The sequence below is a fragment of the Fukomys damarensis genome, unplaced genomic scaffold, assembly GCF_012274545.1.
Source record: "Fukomys damarensis isolate Sample0158 unplaced genomic scaffold, DMR_v1.0_HiC HiC_scaffold_16, whole genome shotgun sequence".
Lineage (NCBI taxonomy): Eukaryota > Metazoa > Chordata > Mammalia > Rodentia > Bathyergidae > Fukomys > Fukomys damarensis.
The window spans coordinates 20,173,687-20,195,783 of NW_022900928.1; the positions used below are offsets into that span (position 1 = coordinate 20,173,687).

At 46.1% G+C, this 22,097-nt stretch overlaps 3 protein-coding genes across 11 annotated transcripts; 2 read left to right on the forward strand and 1 right to left on the reverse strand.

Moving 5' to 3' along the window:
* Positions 1-1,077: 1,077 nt before the first annotated feature.
* Ascl3 (achaete-scute family bHLH transcription factor 3) lies at positions 1,078-1,671 on the forward strand. Its single transcript, XM_010615384.2, has one exon. It carries the CDS (start codon positions 1,078-1,080, stop codon positions 1,618-1,620), a length of 543 nt encoding a protein of 180 aa, XP_010613686.2. The 3' UTR covers positions 1,621-1,671.
* A 2,559-nt stretch (positions 1,672-4,230) lies between these two features.
* Positions 4,231-14,386, forward strand: CUNH11orf16 (chromosome unknown C11orf16 homolog). Of its 6 annotated transcripts, XM_010615316.3 has the most exons (8): positions 4,758-4,808; positions 4,897-5,084; positions 6,849-7,005; positions 8,569-8,803; positions 9,505-9,577; positions 9,830-10,149; positions 13,328-13,540; positions 14,061-14,386. In XM_010615316.3, the coding sequence occupies exons 1-8, from the start codon at positions 4,773-4,775 to the stop codon at positions 14,090-14,092; spliced, it is 1,254 nt and encodes a 417-aa protein (XP_010613618.1). In that variant the 5' UTR covers positions 4,758-4,772; the 3' UTR covers positions 14,093-14,386. The 6 variants fall into 6 exon arrangements, with proteins under 6 accessions (XP_010613616.1, XP_010613617.1, XP_010613618.1 ...); XM_010615314.3 differs by lacking the exon at positions 4,758-4,808 and adding an exon at positions 4,231-4,299 and having other exon boundaries at positions 9,505-10,149; XM_010615315.3 differs by lacking the exon at positions 4,758-4,808 and adding an exon at positions 4,272-4,326 and having other exon boundaries at positions 9,505-10,149.
* Positions 14,387-14,667: 281 nt separating this feature from the next.
* Akip1 (A-kinase interacting protein 1) lies at positions 14,668-22,043 on the reverse strand. Of its 4 annotated transcripts, none has more exons than XM_010615307.3 (6): positions 21,981-22,043; positions 21,588-21,815; positions 21,132-21,212; positions 18,464-18,568; positions 16,707-16,787; positions 14,668-14,855 (listed from the first exon to the last, which is right to left on the reverse strand). In XM_010615307.3, the coding sequence occupies exons 2-6, from the start codon at positions 21,807-21,809 to the stop codon at positions 14,712-14,714; spliced, it is 633 nt and encodes a 210-aa protein (XP_010613609.1). In that variant the 5' UTR covers positions 21,810-21,815; positions 21,981-22,043; the 3' UTR covers positions 14,668-14,711. The 4 variants fall into 4 exon arrangements, with proteins under 4 accessions (XP_010613609.1, XP_010613610.1, XP_019061743.1 ...); XM_010615308.2 differs by lacking the exon at positions 21,981-22,043 and adding an exon at positions 21,913-21,933; XM_019206198.2 differs by lacking the exon at positions 21,981-22,043 and having other exon boundaries at positions 21,588-21,970.
* Positions 22,044-22,097: the final 54 nt, after the last annotated feature.

Here is a 22,097-nt window from a genome sequence, read left to right on the forward strand (position 1 = left end):
TGTTAGTTATTTTAGGTCATTTGGTCAGCAATTTGGAATCTTTCATTTCCTGATCCTCTCTGTCTGATTTTTAATTACTTCTGTCCCACTTATCTATCTCTTCCTCCCCTGCCCCTTTGTAGGAAGAGCTTTTCCTGGCATTGACTCCTTTTCTAGCCTGACTCCTTGTGACTCATAACCCTCCCCACTCCTTACCCCTATCCCCCATCCCCTGTAGCTTTTTTGTTTCTCTATTTCTTGTCTTTTCAGCAGCCACATTCAGGCTTTTTCACAAAAATTGGAACACACTTGAATTCTAATCTTGGAGTCCACACCTCCTGGGATATAGCAAAACCTGCTGTGCTCAGATAGAAAAACCAGGGCCAGCATTATCTGATTTTTGTCCATAAATTCAGGCTGCTTTGGGGAGTATTTGTCTCTTTTTCATTAACAGTGCTACTGTGTTTAAAGAACCCCTCAGAGAACAACCCCTCACTCCTCAAGATGTTAGGAGAAAAAACCTTGAGAGACTAGCAGAAAGGTACGCATCGTTATTTTATGGAGATCCACACTTAGACCTCAAATTGCTTTTCCTTTTCCATTTTAGATGTGTTCTTCAGATCTCAACAAACTGATCACTATTTTGATTCTCCAGTGTTAGGAAAAATAGAAACCAGGTTTTCCATAAGGCGCAGAGAAAGGGGTAGTACTACACATGTATCCATCTGTGAAGAAAGAGGAAAAGAACTGTTTGTGTCAAACACACACACACACACACACACACATCTTCACAATCACCCTGTAGGATTGTTAATATTGCAAGTGAATATAAGAAACAGCTGAGGCTTGTAGAGGTTAAGAAATTTGCCTAAGGTCAAAGAAAAGAGCAAAGCCAAGACTGAAATCTATCTAAAAATAAAAAAATCTCTCTACACGCAGTTTATTATATGTAACCCACTCTACTTATTTGAAACAAGCTCAGGAACTAGTCATTAAAGCATTAAGTCTTGAAAGCATCGATCGCTAAGAAAGATCATACCTACTCTCTCAATCTGGACAAATTAATGAAGTTGGTTATATTTCCAGGTTAAAGAGGAAATGATGGACACTAGAAGCCACTCTAATCCACCAGACACATTTCCCGTCTTCTCTGATTCTACCCACTTACCACTACCCAGGTCCTTCTATCTGGACCCCATGGTCACTTTCCACTTGTACCCTGAGGCCCAGGTGCCTTCTGCTTACTCCGAAGAGCTGCCACTGCTGCCTTTTCCCAGTGACTCCCTGATCGTGGAAAATTATGGTGAACCTTACCCCTTCCCTTTCCCAACGCCTTACCCCAATTACAGAAGGTGCGACTACTCCTGTGGGCCGGCCTTTATCAGGAAAAGGAATGAGCGGGAACGGCAGCGCGTGAAGTGCGTCAACGAAGGCTACGCCCAGCTCCGGCATCATCTGCCGGAGGAGTATCTGGAGAAGCGGCTCAGCAAAGTGGAAACTCTCCGAGCTGCAATCAAATACATTAACTACCTCCAATCTCTTCTGCACCCTGAGAAGGCTGAGACCAAGAATAACCCTGGGAAGGGCTCTTCCCTAATAACCGCCAGCCTCCGTGCTGACCCGATTTTTAGAATTGCTTGAGTCAGCATTTCCAACAGAAAGAAATAATTTCGCCGAATGAGGTCTCAGGTTTGAGAAGCTGTCAAAAAAAAAAAAAAAAAAAAAAAAAAAAGGCATGAAAAATCTGATAAATGACTACACGATGCTTGTCCTGTGCTTTGTAAACACTTCTTGCTAAGTGATCCAGTGGACCCCCGCCCTTGATTTGTTAAAATTTAGAGTTGAAGAGAAACCATGATGAGAAAGCATCTTAGCAAATGTAGTTCACAAAACTTTGTTGTTGTTTGAAATTATTTTAGACTCATCTTTTTCCTGCATTTAGACTTCCTTAGCCTGCTTTATGCAGGACTCCAGAAAGCAGACTGCAGGTTCTGCGTCAGTGTGAAGTACTGCTGTACCTCCTCTTCCCGTGTCCTGGTTCATCTACAAAATAGGAAAAACAACGACTCACCATATGTCGATTATGAGTATTAACTGTGCCTGACACCTATTACGTATCCATGACCATTTTTAAGCATCGTATGTATTATTATCTTTATCTCGTATTGCCCATAGTATCCCAGACTCCAGGCCAGAACACTTTCAGGATCCAGACTTTCCTCACCCCGGGCAAGGAGAATCTGCCTTCACCATTGCTCTTTTTCTCCTCCCGTGGCTCTTCTTGTCCCTTAACTCCCAGGTCCCATCTGTCACCAAGCCTAGCCAGGACCCCCCTCACACTGTCTGTCACACTCATCTCCACTGTTACATATCTGAGATCTTTCTCAACTTCTATCACAGCCATTACTTGCACCTTTATTTTATATACACATTTTTCTTACACTCCCCCTTCTGCTATCCTTACACACTTCACACTGGCTCTGTCTTTTCAGTACACTGCAAGCTCCTTAAAGACAGATACCATTCATTCCATAGTCCTTGTATCCTGCAGAAAGGCCTCAACTCAGGTAGGTATCAGCATATATATCCATGGTTACTATTTTCTTATTCCAATCTCATCACTTTGTGTCTGGGCCATTGTTAACCATCTCCTCTCTGGTCTCGAGCTCTGTTTTCCACTGGCTTCACTCTCATTCTGATGTTCTTGTAAAGCATTTCAGCTTACTGAGTCTTTCAAACTGCGTGATGACCTGCTTTTGACTGTTATGTTGTTTAAATTTATCTGCTCACTTTTCAAAGCTCCCTATAATCCGTTCTCATCCCAAATAGCTATGTCTAGATTTTCCCAGGATACCCAACTCCCCACTGCCATCCTGCCAAGAAAATCGGTCTTGCAAACACATCCTTCTCTCTTTGTTCTTGCTTTCTCTCTTTCTCTCTTTCCTTCTCCCCCCCTTCTCTCCCAGCCCCTTGTACTGTGAATCAGACTCAGGACCTTGCGCTTGCCGGGCAGGTGTGTTGTTGCCACAGAGCTACATCCCTGGCCATTTTTGCTCTTGCTTTCTACTCCTCCCTTTCCCTTCCACCATGATTCATATTCAGGAATCATTCTCTCATTGCCAGATTTCCTTAGTCTTTCTTAAAGTTTGAATTTGTGTACCAAGTAATCTATTAAGGTTTATGGCACTATTGCTCTGCTGACTACAAGGTTATTCACTGTGAGGAAAGTCAGCACCTAAGGTACTTTCAGTTGCAAGAAAGGGAAAACACAATCCAAGTTGGCATAACCAATAAAGGAAATTTATTGTCTCACGTAACTAGAAGATTCACAGCTATTACCAATAATTTGTTTCCCCATGGCCTGCTTTCTTTAGGTCTATCTTCTTTGGCTTTCTCTGGAAATAGTTTCAATGTCCCAAAAAGGCTTCCGGAATCTCTCAGAATTATATGCCTTCTTATTTATGCATAGGAGGCAAGAGAAAAATCTATAACCTAGGGTTCCCAGCAAAAGCCTCAAGTTTCATTTTGACTGGAGAGGCTTAGAAACATATCAAAGGACTCCCTGATTCACACACGTTCCACTCCTGGACCTTGAGGTGCAGCCTCTCTGTCCACATAGACGCATAGACACAGGAACTGGTGGAAGGGATGTGGCCGAGACGCCCACAGATGTCCCTGCAACTTTTTTGGTATTCTCCACAGTGCACAATGACTGTCAGATCCTCAAAATGCCAGCCTTCTATGGGTGTTCAAACAAGATCAGGATCCAGACTTCTTTTCCTTTGTCACACTGTCTACTCTCTGCCCTCCGAGTGGTCACCACACCTCTGCTCTTCAGCAGATCCAGTCTGCTTCAGACAAACTTGCTCACACCTTTGGTTAATTTGTTTTAAACCATGGGCAAATTCTCTTAGAGTTCCTAGGCCTGCCATGGCTTCTCTGTCCCCAGCCAGCCTCATGCCTATGCATGGTGGTGCCAAAGTTATAGCCCTGAGTCTCTGGAGGAGTCACTTCCCCTGTCACAGGACTCTCTGGGATCCATGAGGCCTCCCTCTGTCCTGGCAGTAGGGAAACCTCAGCTTTTGGGAACTGGGGACACACTAGCCTTTACCCTCCCCCCCCAAAAAAAAGATGGAAAACCTTTTCTCCCCTGTGCTCCCAAGTCTCTCAAGGGCTCCTGGCACCCTTTGCACATGCTCAGTGTCCCAGGGGCCCACAGTGTTCCCTGCTGGCTTGCATCCATGGCGACCTGCCTGGCAACCAGGAGTCAGTTGGGCTGAGGCCCTGAGCTCCAACTGTCAGAAGGGGCTGGAGGCTGAGGTATGGAGATAGATTTTGGGGCTGCGTGTGAGTCTCTTTGGGGTCAGACCTGTGGACCCGGCAGGGCAGAGCCTAACGGGGCTGGTGGGCTAGGGCAGCCAAGTTTGATCATGGGCCATGGGGGCAGTTGTCACCTCTGAGCAGGTTGATGGGTGCAATGGGCCTGAGGTCTCAGCTAAGCCTGGGCCAGTTAGTCCCGTGGGTGGCTGGGTTAGGAGGAGAGACTGGTTTGTTGTCAGGGTTGGGGTTTGTGGAGGGAAGGGGTGGGCCTCCCTCAGGAGCCCCTCCCCCTAGGGAAGAGGAAGGAGGAAAACACCAAGGGGGTCTTGAGCTATGAACATGCAGGCATGGCCTCCTGAGCGTCAGCTGAGGCATGAAAGTTAAATACCCAACCAAAAGGCTGTGATGAAGTGGGGTTTCTCCAAAATCACAGCTCCTGCTCCTCCCGCTCTGAACAGAGGTTCCTGAGGCAGATGATCCCAAAGGGTCACTGGATGTCTGTTGAGCAGGTAGGGTGGTGCCAGGGTGCAGCTGGCCCACCCAGGCTTTCTCTGCTGGGCTGTGGCTGGACTCAAGTGATGATGGTGCTTGTTCCAGGTGCTGTCTTTCTCTGAAGGCCTCACAATCCTCCTGTGGCCTGCAATGCCTTTGCCGAAGTACTGCAGTGTGGCTACAACCCTGCAGGCCCCTGGCTGGGGCTATGCTGCCCTACGTGGGGACCTCTCCTTTGCCTGCCCCTTTGCCCACAGAGCACCTGGGCTCCCCACGTCCCATGCTTTTACAAGGTACCAGCTTCACCCCTCTGCAAGAAATGGTGCACCCCAGGAAGGAGAGAACTTGGTTTCTGGCCTGGGATTTGTATGGGGTAAAAGTCTCTCACCCCTGCTTACCCCGTACTCCCAGTAACCTCTACTGACAGGGCTTTGGTTCCTCTTGTAACAGAGCTGCAGCTATCGCAGTTGAGAGAAAGCAGTCAGTCATGAGCAGTTATAAGATTTCTAGCTCATTTTACCATTAACTGTGACACTTGCTGGGAAAACATATGAGAAATTAGAGTTGTTACCACCGATGACTAAGCTGAGGTTTCCAGGCCCCTCTTTAGGCTCCCTCGGAATTCATCCTATATGCATTTTAGCTGTCATCAGGGTTGAAGTTTGAGAAGCCCCTGTCCCTGGGAAGGAGGGAGGAAAATCCAACCGTGTATTGAACTACTTATACTGCAGATGTTTTCCATATATTATCAGCTGAGTCATAACTCAGCACAGAAGTTAAGCAAGGGTGTAGCCAACAGCCTCCCTTCTCCAATCCTAACCCTATACGACAGTTGAAAGTTCTCAACTACCCAGGATTTTCTCCAATAGTACCCTCAGCCAGCTGTCTACAGTACAACTGCAAGAGAGCAAATGACACAAAGTATAAATAACTCAAAGAGCAAAACAAAAGATAGATAATAAAAACAGGAGATAGATCTCTTGTAAATGAGAAGGGAATCTAGGGATGGATGAGGAAGAGAGAGGAGAAGTAAAAAGGATTTAGATGGCCATGTACACTTACCGACTCCCCAAGACAAATGTATTCATTGTGCATCGCAATCATGGGAGGGCAAAGGAACCTCAGCCTACCACAGATGCAAATTTTGTTTAAATTCTAGGAATAACTTTTGTATTATTCATTTCAGTCTGTGTGGGTCAGGGACAGGTCAGTCTGGGTGGTTTTTAATCACTCCATTTCTTGATCAGCCTGTTTGAACCATCATATTCAAGGCCAAGTTCAGCATTTTTGTATTCAGGCTTGACCACAAGACAGCTTCTTCAAAAACCCAAATACCCACTCTTCAACTCTCTGAGGCCAGCTGGCCCTGCCTGCACCCTTCCCCAGGCCTGAACTCTCTTTTACCTGCCCACAGTCCCATACCCAGCTCCTCTGTGCTGCCCCTTCTCCATCCCTCGGCCCCCACAGTGCCATTGGCTTTGCAGTTTTGCGCTTGGCATTATGGTCCATGTGATCCAGGATAAGGCCTAGAATCCATATATACTGGCACCTTAGGATTCATTTTCTGGTGGTCTTTCCTGGTCTATCCTTTAGTCTCAGAACAAGCATTAATTAACTTGAAGGCTAATCAGGTTTTGGTTCCCAAACCAAAATTGATGGTTTCCTTCACTCTCCTCACCTTCTGCCCTCCCAAAAGTTTACCTTATTTTACCAGAAGTGATGCGTTGCCACATTAGTTATGGACCCTAAGGGCTGAAGGGCTGATTCACTTGTTCATAGTTTTTAGTAAGAAGGTACTTTTGCTGGTTTCTTTCCTTATTAAGAATTTTATTTTCTCACCTCCTCTACTTAGTCATATATTTGCAACAGGGCAAATGACTGTAATCTCTGATCTTGTTTTGTCACATTTGTTAAATGAGTCACTGAACATATTCCCCATGGATTTCTGTTTCATATCCCATTGTATGTCATTCACATGCAATGGCACTTCTCAGATCTAACTGTGAAACTTTCTTGGGTTTTCGTGTTCACCTATAATTTTGTTTGCATTTTTCCAGGTATTCTTCATATCACCCATCTCTCCACATTGCTGACCCAGCCTGGCAAGGCCCTGGCTGGCTGGGAAGAGTTAGAGATGCTGCTAACACCTGGGTCCTGGCAAGGAGGGAACCAGATGGCTTTTATTACCAGGCTCAGATAAAGGCTGCTCCAGAGGCAAGTCGCTAACTCCCAGCATCTCCCTGGCAGGCAGGTTCCTCTGGGAGCCCCTGTTATACCTAATCTGCCTTAGTTCTGTGTGTTTAGCAGTTTGGTTTCTTGGATAAGCACAGATCTCCCATAGACAGGGTGTAGAAGTGAGCAGGTAACCTCAGTGAGTATGCATTAGTTTGCTCAGACTACATAACAAAGTATCACAACCTGAATGGCTAAAACAGCAGAAATGGATTGTCTCACATCTCCTGAGGCTAGAAGTTTGGGTATTGGCAGAGTTGGTTCTAAGGACTAAGGAGGAATCCACTCCACGCCCTCTCCTAGCCTCCAGTGTTTGCTGGCAATTGGCGCCCCCTGGTGTCTGGCTTTGACTTCCCTTTGACTGTGTGTTCAAACTTTTCCTTTTTTTTTTTTTTTTTTTTTTTTTATAAGGATATCAGTTATATTGGATTAGGGGCCTTCCACGCTCATTATGATCTCAACTAATTATATCTGCAATGACCCTGTTCCCAGGTAAAGTGACATTCTGAGTTCTGGGGGCTAGGACTTCAACAGGTAAATTTGGTGGGAATGAAGTCACACTGCAACCCATAGTATTCAGGAAAATCCAGTGTGTTGGATTATTGGTAGCAGCCTAAAAGAAAGAGCAAAATGTGCCTACCCACAAGCACGTAAGCTTGCTCTGCAGAGATGCTTGCTCCTGGCACACCAGGGGCCTGGGTCGGGCTTTACTTTGCGGCGGGTACTTACTTCTTTGGGATTTTTCAGAATCAGACTTCATGAACGTGGACCAGTGAGGGGAAGGACTACTATGCATTTCCAGAAACAAAACAAAAACCAGAATCATGGAATTTCCAACCAAAAGTGGTGATTTTGTCATTTTTGAGGAAAAAGTGAATTCAAATTAAATGTTAGTAGAGGTTTGCTCACATATAGATCTTATTGTCCTGTGTAGTGATTTGTTAAACATATTTATCACTTGATTTTTTCAAGTTCTGAGTACTCAAACTGCTTCTACTTTTATTTAGCTTAAGTACTTTTTCTCTTGCATGCTACTCATTTACTCAGCTAAAACTTTCTTTTCTAGCCCTAATGGCAGATTGAGGGCTGCCCTAAGGGCACAGTAACTCCTTGTCCATGTTGGCTGCGTAGATGAATAATAAGCCGTCCCTGGCTGGTCCTGGACACAGGAATAGCACTGCTTGGTGTTTGGCGGAAGAGCATGAACTGGGGAAAGATTCCGAAGACCTAGGCTACTATTGGAAATTGCAGGCCAGAAATTTGGTAGGAGCAAAGAAAAACAGGAAAAGGAGGAGAATGCAAAGGGAAAGGCAGACTTAGGATGAACAAAGCTGCCCCTGGCAAGATGAGGCAGGGGAACAGCAACGGCCCTGCTTGTCTCCACTCTGGTTAGCTCCAAGTAGCCCCTGTTCCTGTCTCTCCTTCACAGGGTCCTTGCCCTTTGTGAGGAAAACCCAGGGCCTGGTTCTGCGGCATCGGAGGGAACCTGGCCACTCCCTGTTTTCCTTTCTAAGGCCGAATCTTATTCTGTGTTCTTCCCCACAGCTGGAGAGTCAGGGGGTCCTGCTTGTGGAATTTGAGTCTGCCCTTACCACAAGCCCAAAGCTGCCAGGCCAGAGGCAGAGCGTGGTCCCCGAAGAAGATGTTGTTCAGCTCTCACCATTTGTAGAATATTCACTGCGACCTGGGGACAAGGTGCTGGCAGCATGGGAGCCAGGCGGACAGCAGTATGGACCTGGCACTGTTCTCTTGGGCTCAGAGATGCGAGGCATTCAGCAAGGTAAGGGAAGCTGCTCTGACCCATCAGTGTCCAGAGGGAGCCAGGATGGCAATCAGGCCGGAGCTTAGGGGTCTTTGAGCCATTAAAAAAAGAATTCTTATGTTCTTGCTTGCTGCTTAACTCTGGGCACCAATAGATACATAATATCATTTTTGTTTTTGTTTTTGGAGACAGGGCTGCTCTATATAGTTCAGGCTGGCCTCGAACTTATCATGTAGCCCAGTTTGGCCTCAAACTCATGTGACCCTCCTGCCTCAGCCTCCTAAGTACTAGGATTACAGGCGCGTGCTTCTGTGCCTGGCTCAACAGTCACATCCTTCAGATTACAAATTTTTTAATCAGGGAAAGTAACCTATAACCGCCCTGTCTATGTTGGTTAGTTAAACCATAGTATTTACCTGGCGTTGCATGGGAACTTACCATTCTCTAGGGACTGACAGTCCTTTACTGGCGCACTTCCACTTTACTCCATGTTAGGGGGGTTCTACTGAGGGGCATTTTAGTTCTGTGCAAGACAGACCCCTCCAGCTCGTCTTGTTGCCCAGGACTCAGGGAGGCTGGTGGATCCTGTCAGGATGAGGTGGCCGCTGCGGTACAGGGGAGAGGAGAACAGAGGGGCCAGCTGAGGCCCTGCCTGTGGTGATAGAAGAACCCAGAGATGAGGTAATTATAATAAGGTGTTGCCTTTTTCCACTTCATAGCGTCGAAGGAAGCGGAAGTTACTGTTCACTTCTGGAATGGCAAGACAGCTCAGGTGCCTCTAGGTGGGGTCAGGTGGGTGCCCCCCACTGTCTGGAAGAAGGCCGTGGAGAGGCTGAGCAAGCCTGGCGCCAGCGAGCACCCCAGTGCCCTCCTGTGCGCCCCTTGCTGCACTCTGCTGGGGACAGTCAGTGGAGGCATTGCCAACAGGCTTCCTTCAGACACCGTATTCCTGTGCCCTCCCTGCCACCCCCATGCCTGCTGCCAGCTGTTGTGCCAGGGCTACTGCTGTCCCTTGATGGGTCCCACCTGGTGGCCTCTTACTAGGACCTCAGATGTCACAGCCAGAGAACTCCCAGAGTCAGAGCTGAAGCCCGCAGCACAGCTTTTGCCCCTGGAAGGCCCTAAAGAGGAGGCAGGAGCAGTGCACGCTCTCCCCGTTGTTTCTTCCTCTTCCTCCTCCTCCTCGTGTGAAGAAGATTTGGAGGCTAACCTGGAAGTGGGCCTTCCCCAGAGACAGATGGCGGACAGCGCAGTCAACACTGACCCCCTCCTCCCCGAGAGGCCTCTGATGCAGAGCGGCCCCCGCCAGCCCGAGTGGAGGTACTGGAGGAGGAATGGGCCGGAGCCCCGTCCTGGAAAGCCAGGTAGGCCAAGGGTGAGGGCTGCTCGCCCCAGGAGCGGCTGCTGGCTTTACTTCTGCGTGTCCCTTAGGAACCTGCTACACCTCCCCATTCTGTTGACTTGAAAGTAATTAATATTTGGGAGGCTGAGAAGAGGAAGTGGTCGGTTTCCATTCAAGCTGCAAACGAGAGGATCGGCTGAACTTTGTGCTAAGATTTTCATTTAACGCCTGTCTTTTCCTCTGGTCTATTGACTGAGCATGGCCATTGCCCATTTTCGCTCCCTGCCTTGTTCCTTGAGGCCTTGATTTGAATAGTTAAATGCATGCAGGTGTTGATTAGTGTCATCACCCTGAGAAGCACAGCACTGATCCTTGAACACTGGCCACCTGGCCACGCTCTCCGATGAGCACCTTACAGTGGGAAGAACCACGGCTCGTTCATTACAACTAGCAAGGAAGCAGCCACCCCAAGCTTCTCTCCTTTGAGTGAAGGGCTGTGCCTTGTTGGGGAGAAGCCTATCGATTAGCCCCTCGCTCACCTGGGTAAATTCCCAGCGGTGCCTAGGAAGAGCAGGAGCCTAGGTCAGCTGGCAGAGCTGTGTAAAGAGGTGGCTTGGATACACCCATGCCTAGGCTAGATTCTGGGGGCCCAGGGTCACTGATAGGACACTCAGTGAAGGGCAGCGGAGGCAGCCTGCTTCGAGCACTAAGGACACCACTGCTGGGCTTTTGGGTCTCATTGTGGGATCCACCCTGAGTCCTTATTTGAAGCTAATGCCCTATTTCCGGGACAGCTAGGACTGCTCAGCCCAAGGTTTCAGTGTTGTCCCAGGGGTAAGGACTTCATTAATCTTCAGTTCCAGAAAGTTGAAGGACTGTTTCTTTAATCAGGAACTTTCTGGGGTGATTTCTGTGGGCCCCTGGGCTTTGGCATGGGTGGGGTGGACATAAGCCTGCTGCAGTCGTAATTTTTTTTGTTTTGGTACTGGGGGTTGGGGATTCAATGCGGGACCTTGCGCTTGCACTTGTGAGGCAGGCTGTACCACTGAGCTAAATCCCCAGCCCACCTGCTGCAGTTATAGCTCCCGTGAGGGTTGCAGGGTTTCTCCGGCTTCTAAGGTGTGAGATCTTTCTCCAACCTCCATCTGGGAAACATTAGAGGGACAAGACCCCCTCCATGGCCAGCTGAGTTCCTCTCTCCAAAAGGAAAATGTGTGTTGAAAATACAAAGTAGAGAGCAAAGGTGCTGGGTGTCTGAAATGGGCCCCTCTGATCTCACAGTCGTAAGGCTTGGCAGTGGCTATTTAGAAACAGCTGTTTCTTTCTTTTTTAAAAAACAAATTTTATTTTATTGCACCGCTTTCCTTCCCTCAAGCCCCTTTCCTCCCCTCCCTATGTACAAAAGCTTTGTTTCCATTTTCCCTCTATTTTCACTTTTTCTTGTCCCTTCCTTTTCTCCCTCCCTCTTCCCTTGTTCCCCTTCCCATTGGAACACTTTCTAGATGCAGCCATTTCTGAGCTCTGCCTTCCCAACAAGTGATGATGTAAAGAGAACTGTGCCCAAATCTAGTTTTATTTATTTTTGAGACAGGGTCTAGCTCTGTAATTCAGGTTGGCCTTGAACTCACTATGTAGCCCAGGCTGAACTTGCCGCAATCCTCCTGCCTCAGCCTCCCAAGTGCTGGGATTATAGCAAATCTAGTTTCCATGCTAACTTTTCTATAGTTTTCATGGCCTCCTGCTTCAACACAACCTGGAGATAGAAAAGCTGTACCAGACCAAGAGAGGAGTCCGCGGGAGCAATTGAGACATCATTCCCAATATGAGGGAGAGGAACAAGAGGGGTAGCCAGGGGCCACAGCGGTCAGACATGGAGTTTCCACTGCTGTGGCTTGCTCCATAGCAATCTCTAAAGTAGTTCCAGACCCAGTTAAGTTCAAACAAATTGTCCCTGGCCGTAAACATATGTTATTTGCCTCTCCTCTGCCCACTTAGACCCTCATTAGGTCACTTTCCTAACACTGTATTTAAACAGATCCATTCCGAAGATTTTTTTCTCAATAAGTTCTGATGATTCAGAGAAATACGGTATCTTCAGGAACTGGATCTTTTGTTATACTGTAGAGAAAGTGTAATTCCAGGGGCTGAGCCACAGCATCACTGGGTGGGGGCCCAGATCATCCCCAGCCCTGGTTGAAGACAGTATGGCCTGTCACAACTCAGATGGAAGTACAGAAGGCCACATGTGGGCCAGGGATGGGAACAATGGCAAATGACAGCTTTTTTCTTTTCTTCTTTCCAGATTTCCTAGTCTTTTAAGGAAATATGCTTCTTTTCTCCTAAATATGACTGGTATTTAGATGTCAGTTCTGTCAAGTTGATGCTTGACAGCTTTTAGCTCTGCCCTTCAGGAGTCTCTTGTGTGTGTCCTTCTACCCCCACACTTTTAGTTCCTTTCAGGGACAGGCAGTGAGAGGTCGCTGATCTTACTGCCAGGGAGGGTGGGCTGTTGGCCTTCATGGTCCCTTCTCACCCGCCTTGTGATGGAAACAGGATTCAATCTGTAGTTTTAAAACAAATTTAAGGTATTCCTTCTATTTCAGTTTTATTCATCTATTGAGGTATCTTGCTATGTAGCTCTGGCAGGCTTCAAAGTCCCAGAGCTGTGATTATAGGCACGCACCACCATTTCCACTGTAGTCCTTCTTAACATTGTTCCCCTAGCCCTCAAAAGTCCCATTTTCTTTTTCCTTTTTCTCTCTCTCTTTGAGGTAGTGTCATCAAGTTACTAAATTGCCCAGGCTGGGCTTGAATTTGCAATCCTCCTGCCTCAGCCTCCCAGTGTGCTGGGGTTACAGCTATGCACCAGCATGTCTGGCCTGTTTATCTTTAGTATCCATCTTTAGTATTCCATCAGCATACTATGATCGCTACTAGACATGTTCCTGATAACATCATGAAAGACTGGAAGCTCCTTTGACTGAGCTGGTCCTTCTTCTAAGACCTAAAGTGGGTTATCAGATAATAACATTTCCAAAAATGCACACTGGCTGGACAAGATTAATAACCCTTATTACAGTAATGCTGAGAGTTTAGAGATACTTAAGAGATCAGTGATCCTCGATATAGTTCTACTTGTCAAGATCAATTCCATCAAAATGGTGGCACATCCAGTATGACTAATTGATTTTTGGGTTTAGGAATAAAATGTCACAACATCCAGAAAGAAGATGACAACAAACAAGAGATACAAACTGCAGTAGTGGGGACACCCAAGGAACTAGCTCTGAAAGCAACCAAAAAGCCACTGAAGACCCTGCTACTGGGAGCTGAATACAGAAAAATGGGTCCGGGTATCATAAGGTATGAGCGGGACCAGAATTCACCCAACAGGAAAAGCCCCGAGGATCTAGGTGAGGCTGAGGAGCTTCTTTGGACTCCTTACACGGTTCTTAGGCCTTCGGGTGGGGGTGTCATACTCCCTTTGAAAATGGTAAGGCCCACGGTGTACTTTCCCAGAAATTTGCACATACCCACAGCTTCACATTTAGTAAGATTCAGAGAACCCATGAGGTTCAACAGAGGGATCTTGGAGGGTGCCCGGATCCCTGTTTAAATGACCTTTCACCCTACAGTGCTGGGTATGGGTCTGTTTTACTAGGCTCTCTGTCCATGGGAGTGTTCTTGTACGAATGCTAGCACAGCTCTATTTAACTTTGTTTTCATCACGTAAAATACTGGCACTTTCCCTAAGACCGCTCTTCACAGAATGGGATGATTCACCAGGCAAATAAACTAGGAGATGCAACAATACTAGTGGTGTGGCAGCTTAAGAAACTTTGAGACACATTGGTGACTTCTTAAAAATCAGTGATTTCTGATTCTTAAAATTATAGTTAGCGTAAGACTCTCAGGAATTTTTTTCTCTCACAGGAAATGAAAGGATAACGACAGTAAATATTTGAAGGTTACACAGAGTGGCTGACATGGCCTTTAATGCAGACGTAGCACACACACCAGAAGCGAGAAACAAATAAACACCTACATCTTCATCCCTTTATGACCTCCTGTAGATGGGCAGCAGGAAGGCAGCTACAGGAGCTGGTGGACCTGTCCCGGCAGTCCTGGCCAAGGGCTCGGTGACTGCTCAACATCTATTCCACAGAAGCCAGTGCGTGGTCAGCCAGCTGTGGGAAAATGTGTCCATGGCCCCTCTGCCATCTTTTCATAAAGCCTACAGTTGTACATGGAGATACTGTATTTCACCTCTTCTGAATACCAATAAAACTGAATTATCTTTGTTTCCAAATCTCTCCCTTTATTAGCATAATTCACCTTTACTTAGAAAGCAAGCAGTAAAAACTGTTCAGACCTCATCGTCCAAGTGTTATTCATGGGCAAATGAGACAGGGTCTTGTATCCTCTCAGGTTCACATGGGCACTGCGAGAGACAGATGGCAGCTCCCAGGCTGACCCTCTCAGGTCAGCACTAGAAACAGGATTAATGCATAATTAAGAAAATCATTCGGTGGCTTTATTCTTCTTGCTACTTAAAAACCGATGTGGTGACAGTGGCAGCCAACATCATACAGGGAAGACCAAGTCCACACTTTGTCCCGAATCAACTGCTACCACATGAGTCTTCTTGGTCAAGGCATTTGAGCCCACAGTGACAGAATAGGTCCCTGGATATACTTCTATGTAGAGGTCCCTGGAGATGTTCTCAGCCTAGAAGGAAGAGAGGAAAAGATAGCAACTTTAGGACACCATGGCACCCTTACTACCTTTCCACGCCAAAGGGATGATGGAATGAGGTACATGTGTGGGATAAGAGTCCTGCTCTCAAAGTTCGGCTTGGTCAAACTCATTAGGTAAATCTCAGCCTCCACTTCTTCTTGTTTATTTCTAAAGCCGTGATAACTCTCACCTCACAAATAAGCACATGAAAACACTGTAAGTGCGAATGTGTTACAGGAACACGAAGGATTATAAGAACACTCTAGCGGGAGTAAGAATTAGGAAGAAGGAAAGACTAATGGCCTTTGTTTTGGAGATCAAAAGTAGACAGTGGCCCTTGTGGGCAGACACTGGCAGTAATGGCAAAGTCCATGAGAAAAATGAGAAGCATTCTTTTTAACTGAGCTTTGCTGAATTCGTTACTGAGAAGATGAAACATTTCCTTTCTCCTGAAGCTAAGAATGACAGGAGCAGAGGCTCCTGAAGCAGCATGGCAGCTGGAGGGCGAAAGCACTCCACGGTTTTCCATGGTGCAAAATACTGGAAGCTGGAGTTAACAGACTTGTGTTTAGAGCTGAACTGGGCACAGACCGTCCTCCAAGTAGATGTGGCGTGTAGAGGTGGGTCTCAATTCAACTGTGGAAAGGCAAAGTTACAAACCAAAAAAGAGCAAGAGCCAAGGAACAGCTGGGATGCAACCACATGCTTGCTCAGTGCTCAGAAAGAGCCCCAGGCAGAAGGTGCCATTTCTAATGCCATATATGGGGAAAAAAAACAAAAACAAAAACTACTAGCCAGTAAATTCCACTAGCAGGAGTAAGTGATGATATTTGTACTCAGCTCCTTCCTTGCCTTAGGTAGATGTGAAGCCAATTTTTTTTTTCAAAAACTGCTTTATTTTGTATCTTTTCACACCTACTGGTAGTTACTACAAACTTGGAGATCTATTATCATTTAATCAATCTGACTAAGACAATGGCACAACTAATGGTTGTTAACTGTGTAAATAAGAGTCGTCTAAGAAAATATAGCTGTGAAAGAAATCACGGCAGCCAAGGCTGCTCCATTTGTCTGCATAAATGGCAACAGTGGACTAAGACTGGAGCATCACGAAGACTAGCACTACTGAAAGGAAGCAATGATTGGAGGTGTCTAAGCCAAGCAATTTAGAGTTGTGTGAGAAGCTGAGTATTCTTAGTGGCTTTCAACTCCAGTATAGTCCAGATCCTGGCCAGAAGCAAACTATACAAAAACAGAAAAGTAAGGAATTTACTGTAGTAAAATGCTCAAGCTCCTTTTCTCAGAATTTCAGCCCATGCAAGTTCCAAAAGATTCTGTTCCATAAACTAATGAGTACCTTATCCTACAAATGAGAAACTCATCATTACACGTTTTACAGAGAAACATTTATGAAACATGGCAACCAATACCTCACAGTGTTTCTGAACCTGCTGTCTCACCCAATGTTTCATAATTTCAGCAATGGCTGCACTTTCTGAGGAGGAGGGTCAGGCCCTCCTGCTGCTTGAACAGATGGTGGAATTCCAGCAGGACTCAAGGCCAGCCCAGCTGAGCCGGAAGAACTGAGATACGAATACTTCACATTCTTTCCAACCACAACTATGAGCTCAGACACAAAGAGCATGGCTGAAGCTTCCAGTGAACGAAGGATGACAAGAAAACAATTCTGCATTTGACCAAGAGTTTGTGCGCCCTCCTGTAGTTCTAAGAACTTAAAAATACCACAGATTCAGTTCAAACAGGGAGCCCCAGAATTAACAGGTCAACTGGCTCCTGGAATCGCAATGGTGAGGCCCAGCGCGTGTGCAGTCCCACACTCACAGGTTGGGATGCCTCTGAATCGGGCTGTGATGCTTGGTAGATGCCTCCCGGATCCAGGGGTGTCTTCTCTCTGTCTATTCTCTAAAGAGACAAGTAGAAATACTTATCAGTGCCTAAGCTTTGTATTCAGGATTATAGAGAAAATTTCTCCTACCTTATCAGAATTGTTCTGTACACTTGTTCTAAGTTGGTGCCTACCTTCTTAAAGCTCTTTTTAGTGAATTCTGTGAAGTGTTTTAGTCAGATGTTTACCATAATTACTTTTTATCATTACATGGGCTCTGCCATCAGACAGGTCTGAGTTCAAATACTATCCCCTGCTGTTTTCCAAGAGGGACTGATTAACTCCTAAGCCTCCGTTTCCTAGTCAATGGTCCTGCTCTACAGGCGACTGGGTTTAGGGAAGATTTAAAATGCAACAGTGATGGCATTTAACAAACTCTCAGAAAAGTGTCTTGTGTGCTGCTTCTAGGAGTGGGGGTATTAAAGGGAGCAGTGATTGACAAAGCCAGTTCTCTTAGAGGCACTATTTTACATTTTACAGGGATAAAGAGGAATGACTCTTCCCCACGTGTAATCTCTGAAGTTAAGGTGCACCTGAGAGACAGCTCAGGCTAGGCTGGAAAAAGGAACCCAGGACGGTGGCTTTCCATGTCTGAGGAAGGGGCATAGCGAGTGCTTCTAGCTTGTGCTCAGCCCTTGCTCACATCCAGGTACTCCCCACACCCACTATTCCTAAACCCCTTTGCTCCATCACCCCAAGATGGCCCATTAGGTCAGAAAGTCAGGGGTCCAACTTGGGGATCAGACTCTGGACTTAAATTTGCTATCTTTGAGTACCGTTAGGGAAGTTTGGGAAAAACAAAAACACAAAAAAGCCTACTCTCTTCCATAACCACCAGTGTTTCTAGAGACAGTGGTGGTGCATGCCTGCAATCCCAGCTATTAAGAAGTCTGAGTCAGAAGGATTTCAACTTTGAGATAAGTCTGGGCAACTTAGTGAGAACTTGTCTCAAAAAATAAGAAGGGCTAGGGAACTAGCTCAGTGGCAGAGTGCTTGCCTAGCAGATGCAAAATCTTGAGTTCAATCCTCAGTACCAAAAATAAAGACAAAAACCACAACCAACAAATTCCTAAAACCTACCCCTGCCACCAACTACAAGTAGAACCTTCAGCTTCCTCAACAGTGACACACAGTAAAAGACAGGTAAGTCTGCAGTAAGAAGCCTATAACCTTTATTATTTTTGGTACTGGGGATCGAACTCGGGCCCTTGTGCTTGTGAGGCAGGCACCGGAACCACTGAGCTAAATCTCTAGCCCTAAAACCATTATTTTTAGAAAAAGCATTTTGTTAAAATAGATGCCCCCTTTCTCTACTTCCTTCTTAAAAATTACCAAACACACGATAGCACTACCTTGTAGTAAGACACATAATTATTAAAAATCCCCTTCTTATGCCTCAATATAGAAAAGGATACGTGAAGCTCTTTTAAGCCTGCCCAATTATCCCACAGCCCAGAGCTGCAAGTGAATCCATAGATCCTACAGTGAAGCGAAATCAGTCTCACATTTTGGACAAACCCATGCTTCATGCTTGTTGTAAACGGTCTCAGGTTGAGCAATGACATATTTCTGATAGCCACAGTACTGCTGAGCCACACACATGTCCAAGACAGAGTCCGGCAGGAGCCCCCAAATACAAACACTGAACCTCGAGAAGCTGCAAGCACAGCACAGGATGGTGGAAGACACGTACCTGACCATACCCTGTGTCGGAGCACACGTGCTGCTGAGACTTCCCTCTGTGATACCGATAGACATGGGTTGCCCCTCCTTCCTCTGGCACCGATGAATAATATTTCTAGAGAAGTAACGCGAAAGATGTGGGGTAACTCGCCTGGTTGAATTTTCAGAAAACGAAACACCTCTCTGATAAATGGGCAAAGTATGGGTAAAGAGGGAAGGAGGAGAACAAAGGTAACACAGCCTCTTCAGTTCCAGAACAAGACAGCTCACAGACCAGACATGGGAACTGCATTTGACTTTACTTTGCTGCCATCTGCTGCCTCTGTAGGGCAAGAGTTCTGGCCAGTTTAAGGTGGGCAGGCAAGAGGATCATGCTCTTATTCCCAGGTTAAATCATTTTCATAACTTTTCTGCAATGCCAAATACCAGTACACATGCCCTTTCATTTCTGATGACCATTTCCATGTTTACTGTCTTAGACAAGGATACAGGAAGACAGGAGTACCTTTTCTTGGGCTACATCAGGAAACAAAACAAACCTCTGCAGAGTTCTGCAGCCCTTCTCCCCAGGGTTCCCATGCAGTGGAGTGGAAGGAGAGGTCTCCAGGTCAAGAATAATCCAAAGGGTTGGAAAATGGTTACATTTTTCTTGTCTCTTTCCTTCCTTGACCTTGAAGCTAACCTTAGATTTGTCCATGATTATGACTAACGATAAAGGTATCACAAGCCTGTTTGTTTTGAACACCCTGCAGGGCCAGCGTCTAAGGCATGTGACTAGAAGTACAGCAGAGAGAGGAAGCACTGGAGGTCACAGATCTAACGATACATTTTAGGGGCTGCTTCAAAATTGTGGATGCAACCCCAGAATACTAAATCTCTAGAAAGACCAAGGGTTCCGAAGCTCCATTCTATAACAAACTTGACCTGAAGCATGAACTGAAAACCAATGTGAATACCAATCTGCAAAATCTAAAACCAAGGACGAATAGTGTTGTTTTTAATGAATCATGAACCAAGTGTTTAATTACTTTCCAATAAAGCTAAAGTTACAGATTTTTCTACAACCATCACAGTACAAATAAGAACATAAAAATATTCTCTGATCCATATCTCAGTGGTTGGAACCCTATTCTTGGAGTTACTGGAATTTTTGTAAAAGATGTAAAAAGATTAAGATTAGCTTTTTGGGATCTTAACCAAAAAAAAAAAATCCAAAAGCAGGACAGAAACAGGAAATTATCTTCCTTTTCCCTTACTGACCAGTACCCTTAAGGCATAAAAGACTCAAAAGTGTTAAGACCAGAGAGATCAGTTCCTTCAATCTTGGCTGGTCCACCTTCAACATTTCCTCAAGGTACATAAAAATGACCTACGTGTACGGGTTTTAGTAGAGGGACTTTAAAACCTCCATTCACTCCTTTCAATGAATACACCAAAAGCCAGGCAGAACGGTCCATGCCTGCAATTGTACCAGTGAGGTAGGCTGACACAGGAGGATGGCAAGTTCACATCCGTCCTGGGCAACTTGGACTTTATCTCATAAAAAAATAAAAATGGCCAGGATGTAGCTTAGTAGTGGAGCATACCTGGGTTCCCAGTACTATGAAATAAAAGAAAGAAAAAGAAAGGTACTAAAAAACTCACTTAAATCCAATGTGCTAGAGTTAATGATAATTTGCTGGTAGAAATCACCATCTCTAGTGGACAACAACAACAACAGCAACAAACAACAACAAACAGGGACAGAGATTAGCTCAGTGGTGCCGCTGCCTACCTTGCAAGCGCAAGGTCCTGAGTTTGATCCCTGGTACCAAAAAACAAACAAACAAAAAGAAACAGGCTATTAAGACTGGAAAGTATTTTAGAAATTTTAATTTTAAGATGGGAAGCTACAATATACCACTAGCTTCACATCTTAAATATTGACCCCTTCTCAGTGTTCTGGTCAGCCTTTTTAGGTAAGGCTGAAAGAAAGTGACTGGCTAAAGGCATTATAGCCAGTAAATGGCAGAACATGGTTTTAACTACTTGAAGCTGCTCCTGCCTTTAACCAACACACTTGACCAAGGAATTGCTTCTGTTGCACATAATAATCTTTGTCACCAAACTATGGACCACTGAGACACACTTACCTACCTCACCAGGGACCTGGAACAAACATTAGAGGTTAAAATCTAATGCTAAGGTTTTGTTTCAATACATCTTAAAAACAGTGTGATCCAGAGCTGGGGATTTACCTCGGTGATTCTGCCACCTGCCTTGCAAGCACAAGGTCCCGAGTACCAAACAAAACAAAACACAACAAAAAAACCCAGAGAGATCCTAGAGATTTTTTGAAACTTCAGTTTAAAGTAAAAAATAAAAGCCTAATATTTGACTTGTTTTAGAATTCAGCAAATAAGCTATTTTCCCCCAATAGACTGAGGGCAGAGACATTTTTGGGCTTGTTCACTATCATATCCTCAACAATAATTACAGAGTTAGGAATTCAATAAATATTTGTTGGATGAATTCTAATTTGGGTTTTTCCACAAAGTTTAATTGCTGATTGCAATTTGTGCATGAAGATCTGCAGGGGATACAGGAGTATCTCAATTATCTCTAAAACCCCAAAGGTCCTGTGATCAACTGGCTGGCAATTAGGGGGTTGGGCACATCCTTGGTTCATACCAACTTACCCCACACTGACTTGAAGTATAGTCCATGAATTCAGCCATTATTCTGAAGGAAGCACTAAGGGTTGGGTGTCTGTCTTCTCTCTATATGAATAAATGTCAAGTCACGTGTCAGACTCAGGGTTCCCTATTGGAGCATGAATTTTGAAAATACTTTTTACTCTTGTAAAGGCCTGTTCAAGTTTAAGATAGTAAAGTTCTTACTGAGAAGGAACTCCAACTCAGTAAGATACACATGAATTTATCAAGGACCTGAAAGCTAGGTTCACTAGTTTTCTCTAACATCAGATGGTAGCGTGTGATAATTTTTTAATAAAAAAGTAACCACTAGGGCCAAGCACTATCATTCCACGCTGCCCAACAAGAACCTAGCAAAAATAGTTTTCAAAGAACTTTTCCACGAGTCGTCCCGACATCTGCGGGGCAGTGATCCGCTGGTCCCAGCACCGGTGCCCTCACCTCTGCGGGGAGAAAGCGCCGAGGGTCGGCTGCCCGCCGTCCTTCTCGGTGGGGTCCCTCCCGGGAAAGGACCCCCAAGCCGCCCGTGGGGCACTGCTGTAAATGCCAATCCACTGTCCTCCGCCTGGCCCGCTCCAGCACTTCTTGGCCCAGCCTGGCCGAGCGCCGCAGGGAACGTCGATCCACCCCGTTCAGCGCAGCTGCGGCCAAACAGCTCTCCATGATTCCCTGGGCGGGCACACACATAAAAACCCGTCCGGGTCAGCCGGCCAGCCCCGGCCACGACCTCCCGGGTAACCACCTCTCCCCTTCCGCCCCAACGCACACTCTGGTGGGCGCCAGGCCAGGGCTGGGGCTGGACCCGACTACCCTCTCCATTTCCGCCCGCCCTACCCTCGACAGGGAAACCTTCAGCCGGCCCGCTTCGCTAGGCGCAAGCGCCCAAAGAGCTTGGGAGGGAGGCGGGGCTGGAGCGCGAGGCGCCGGCGCGGCAGGCCATTGGGGGAGGAC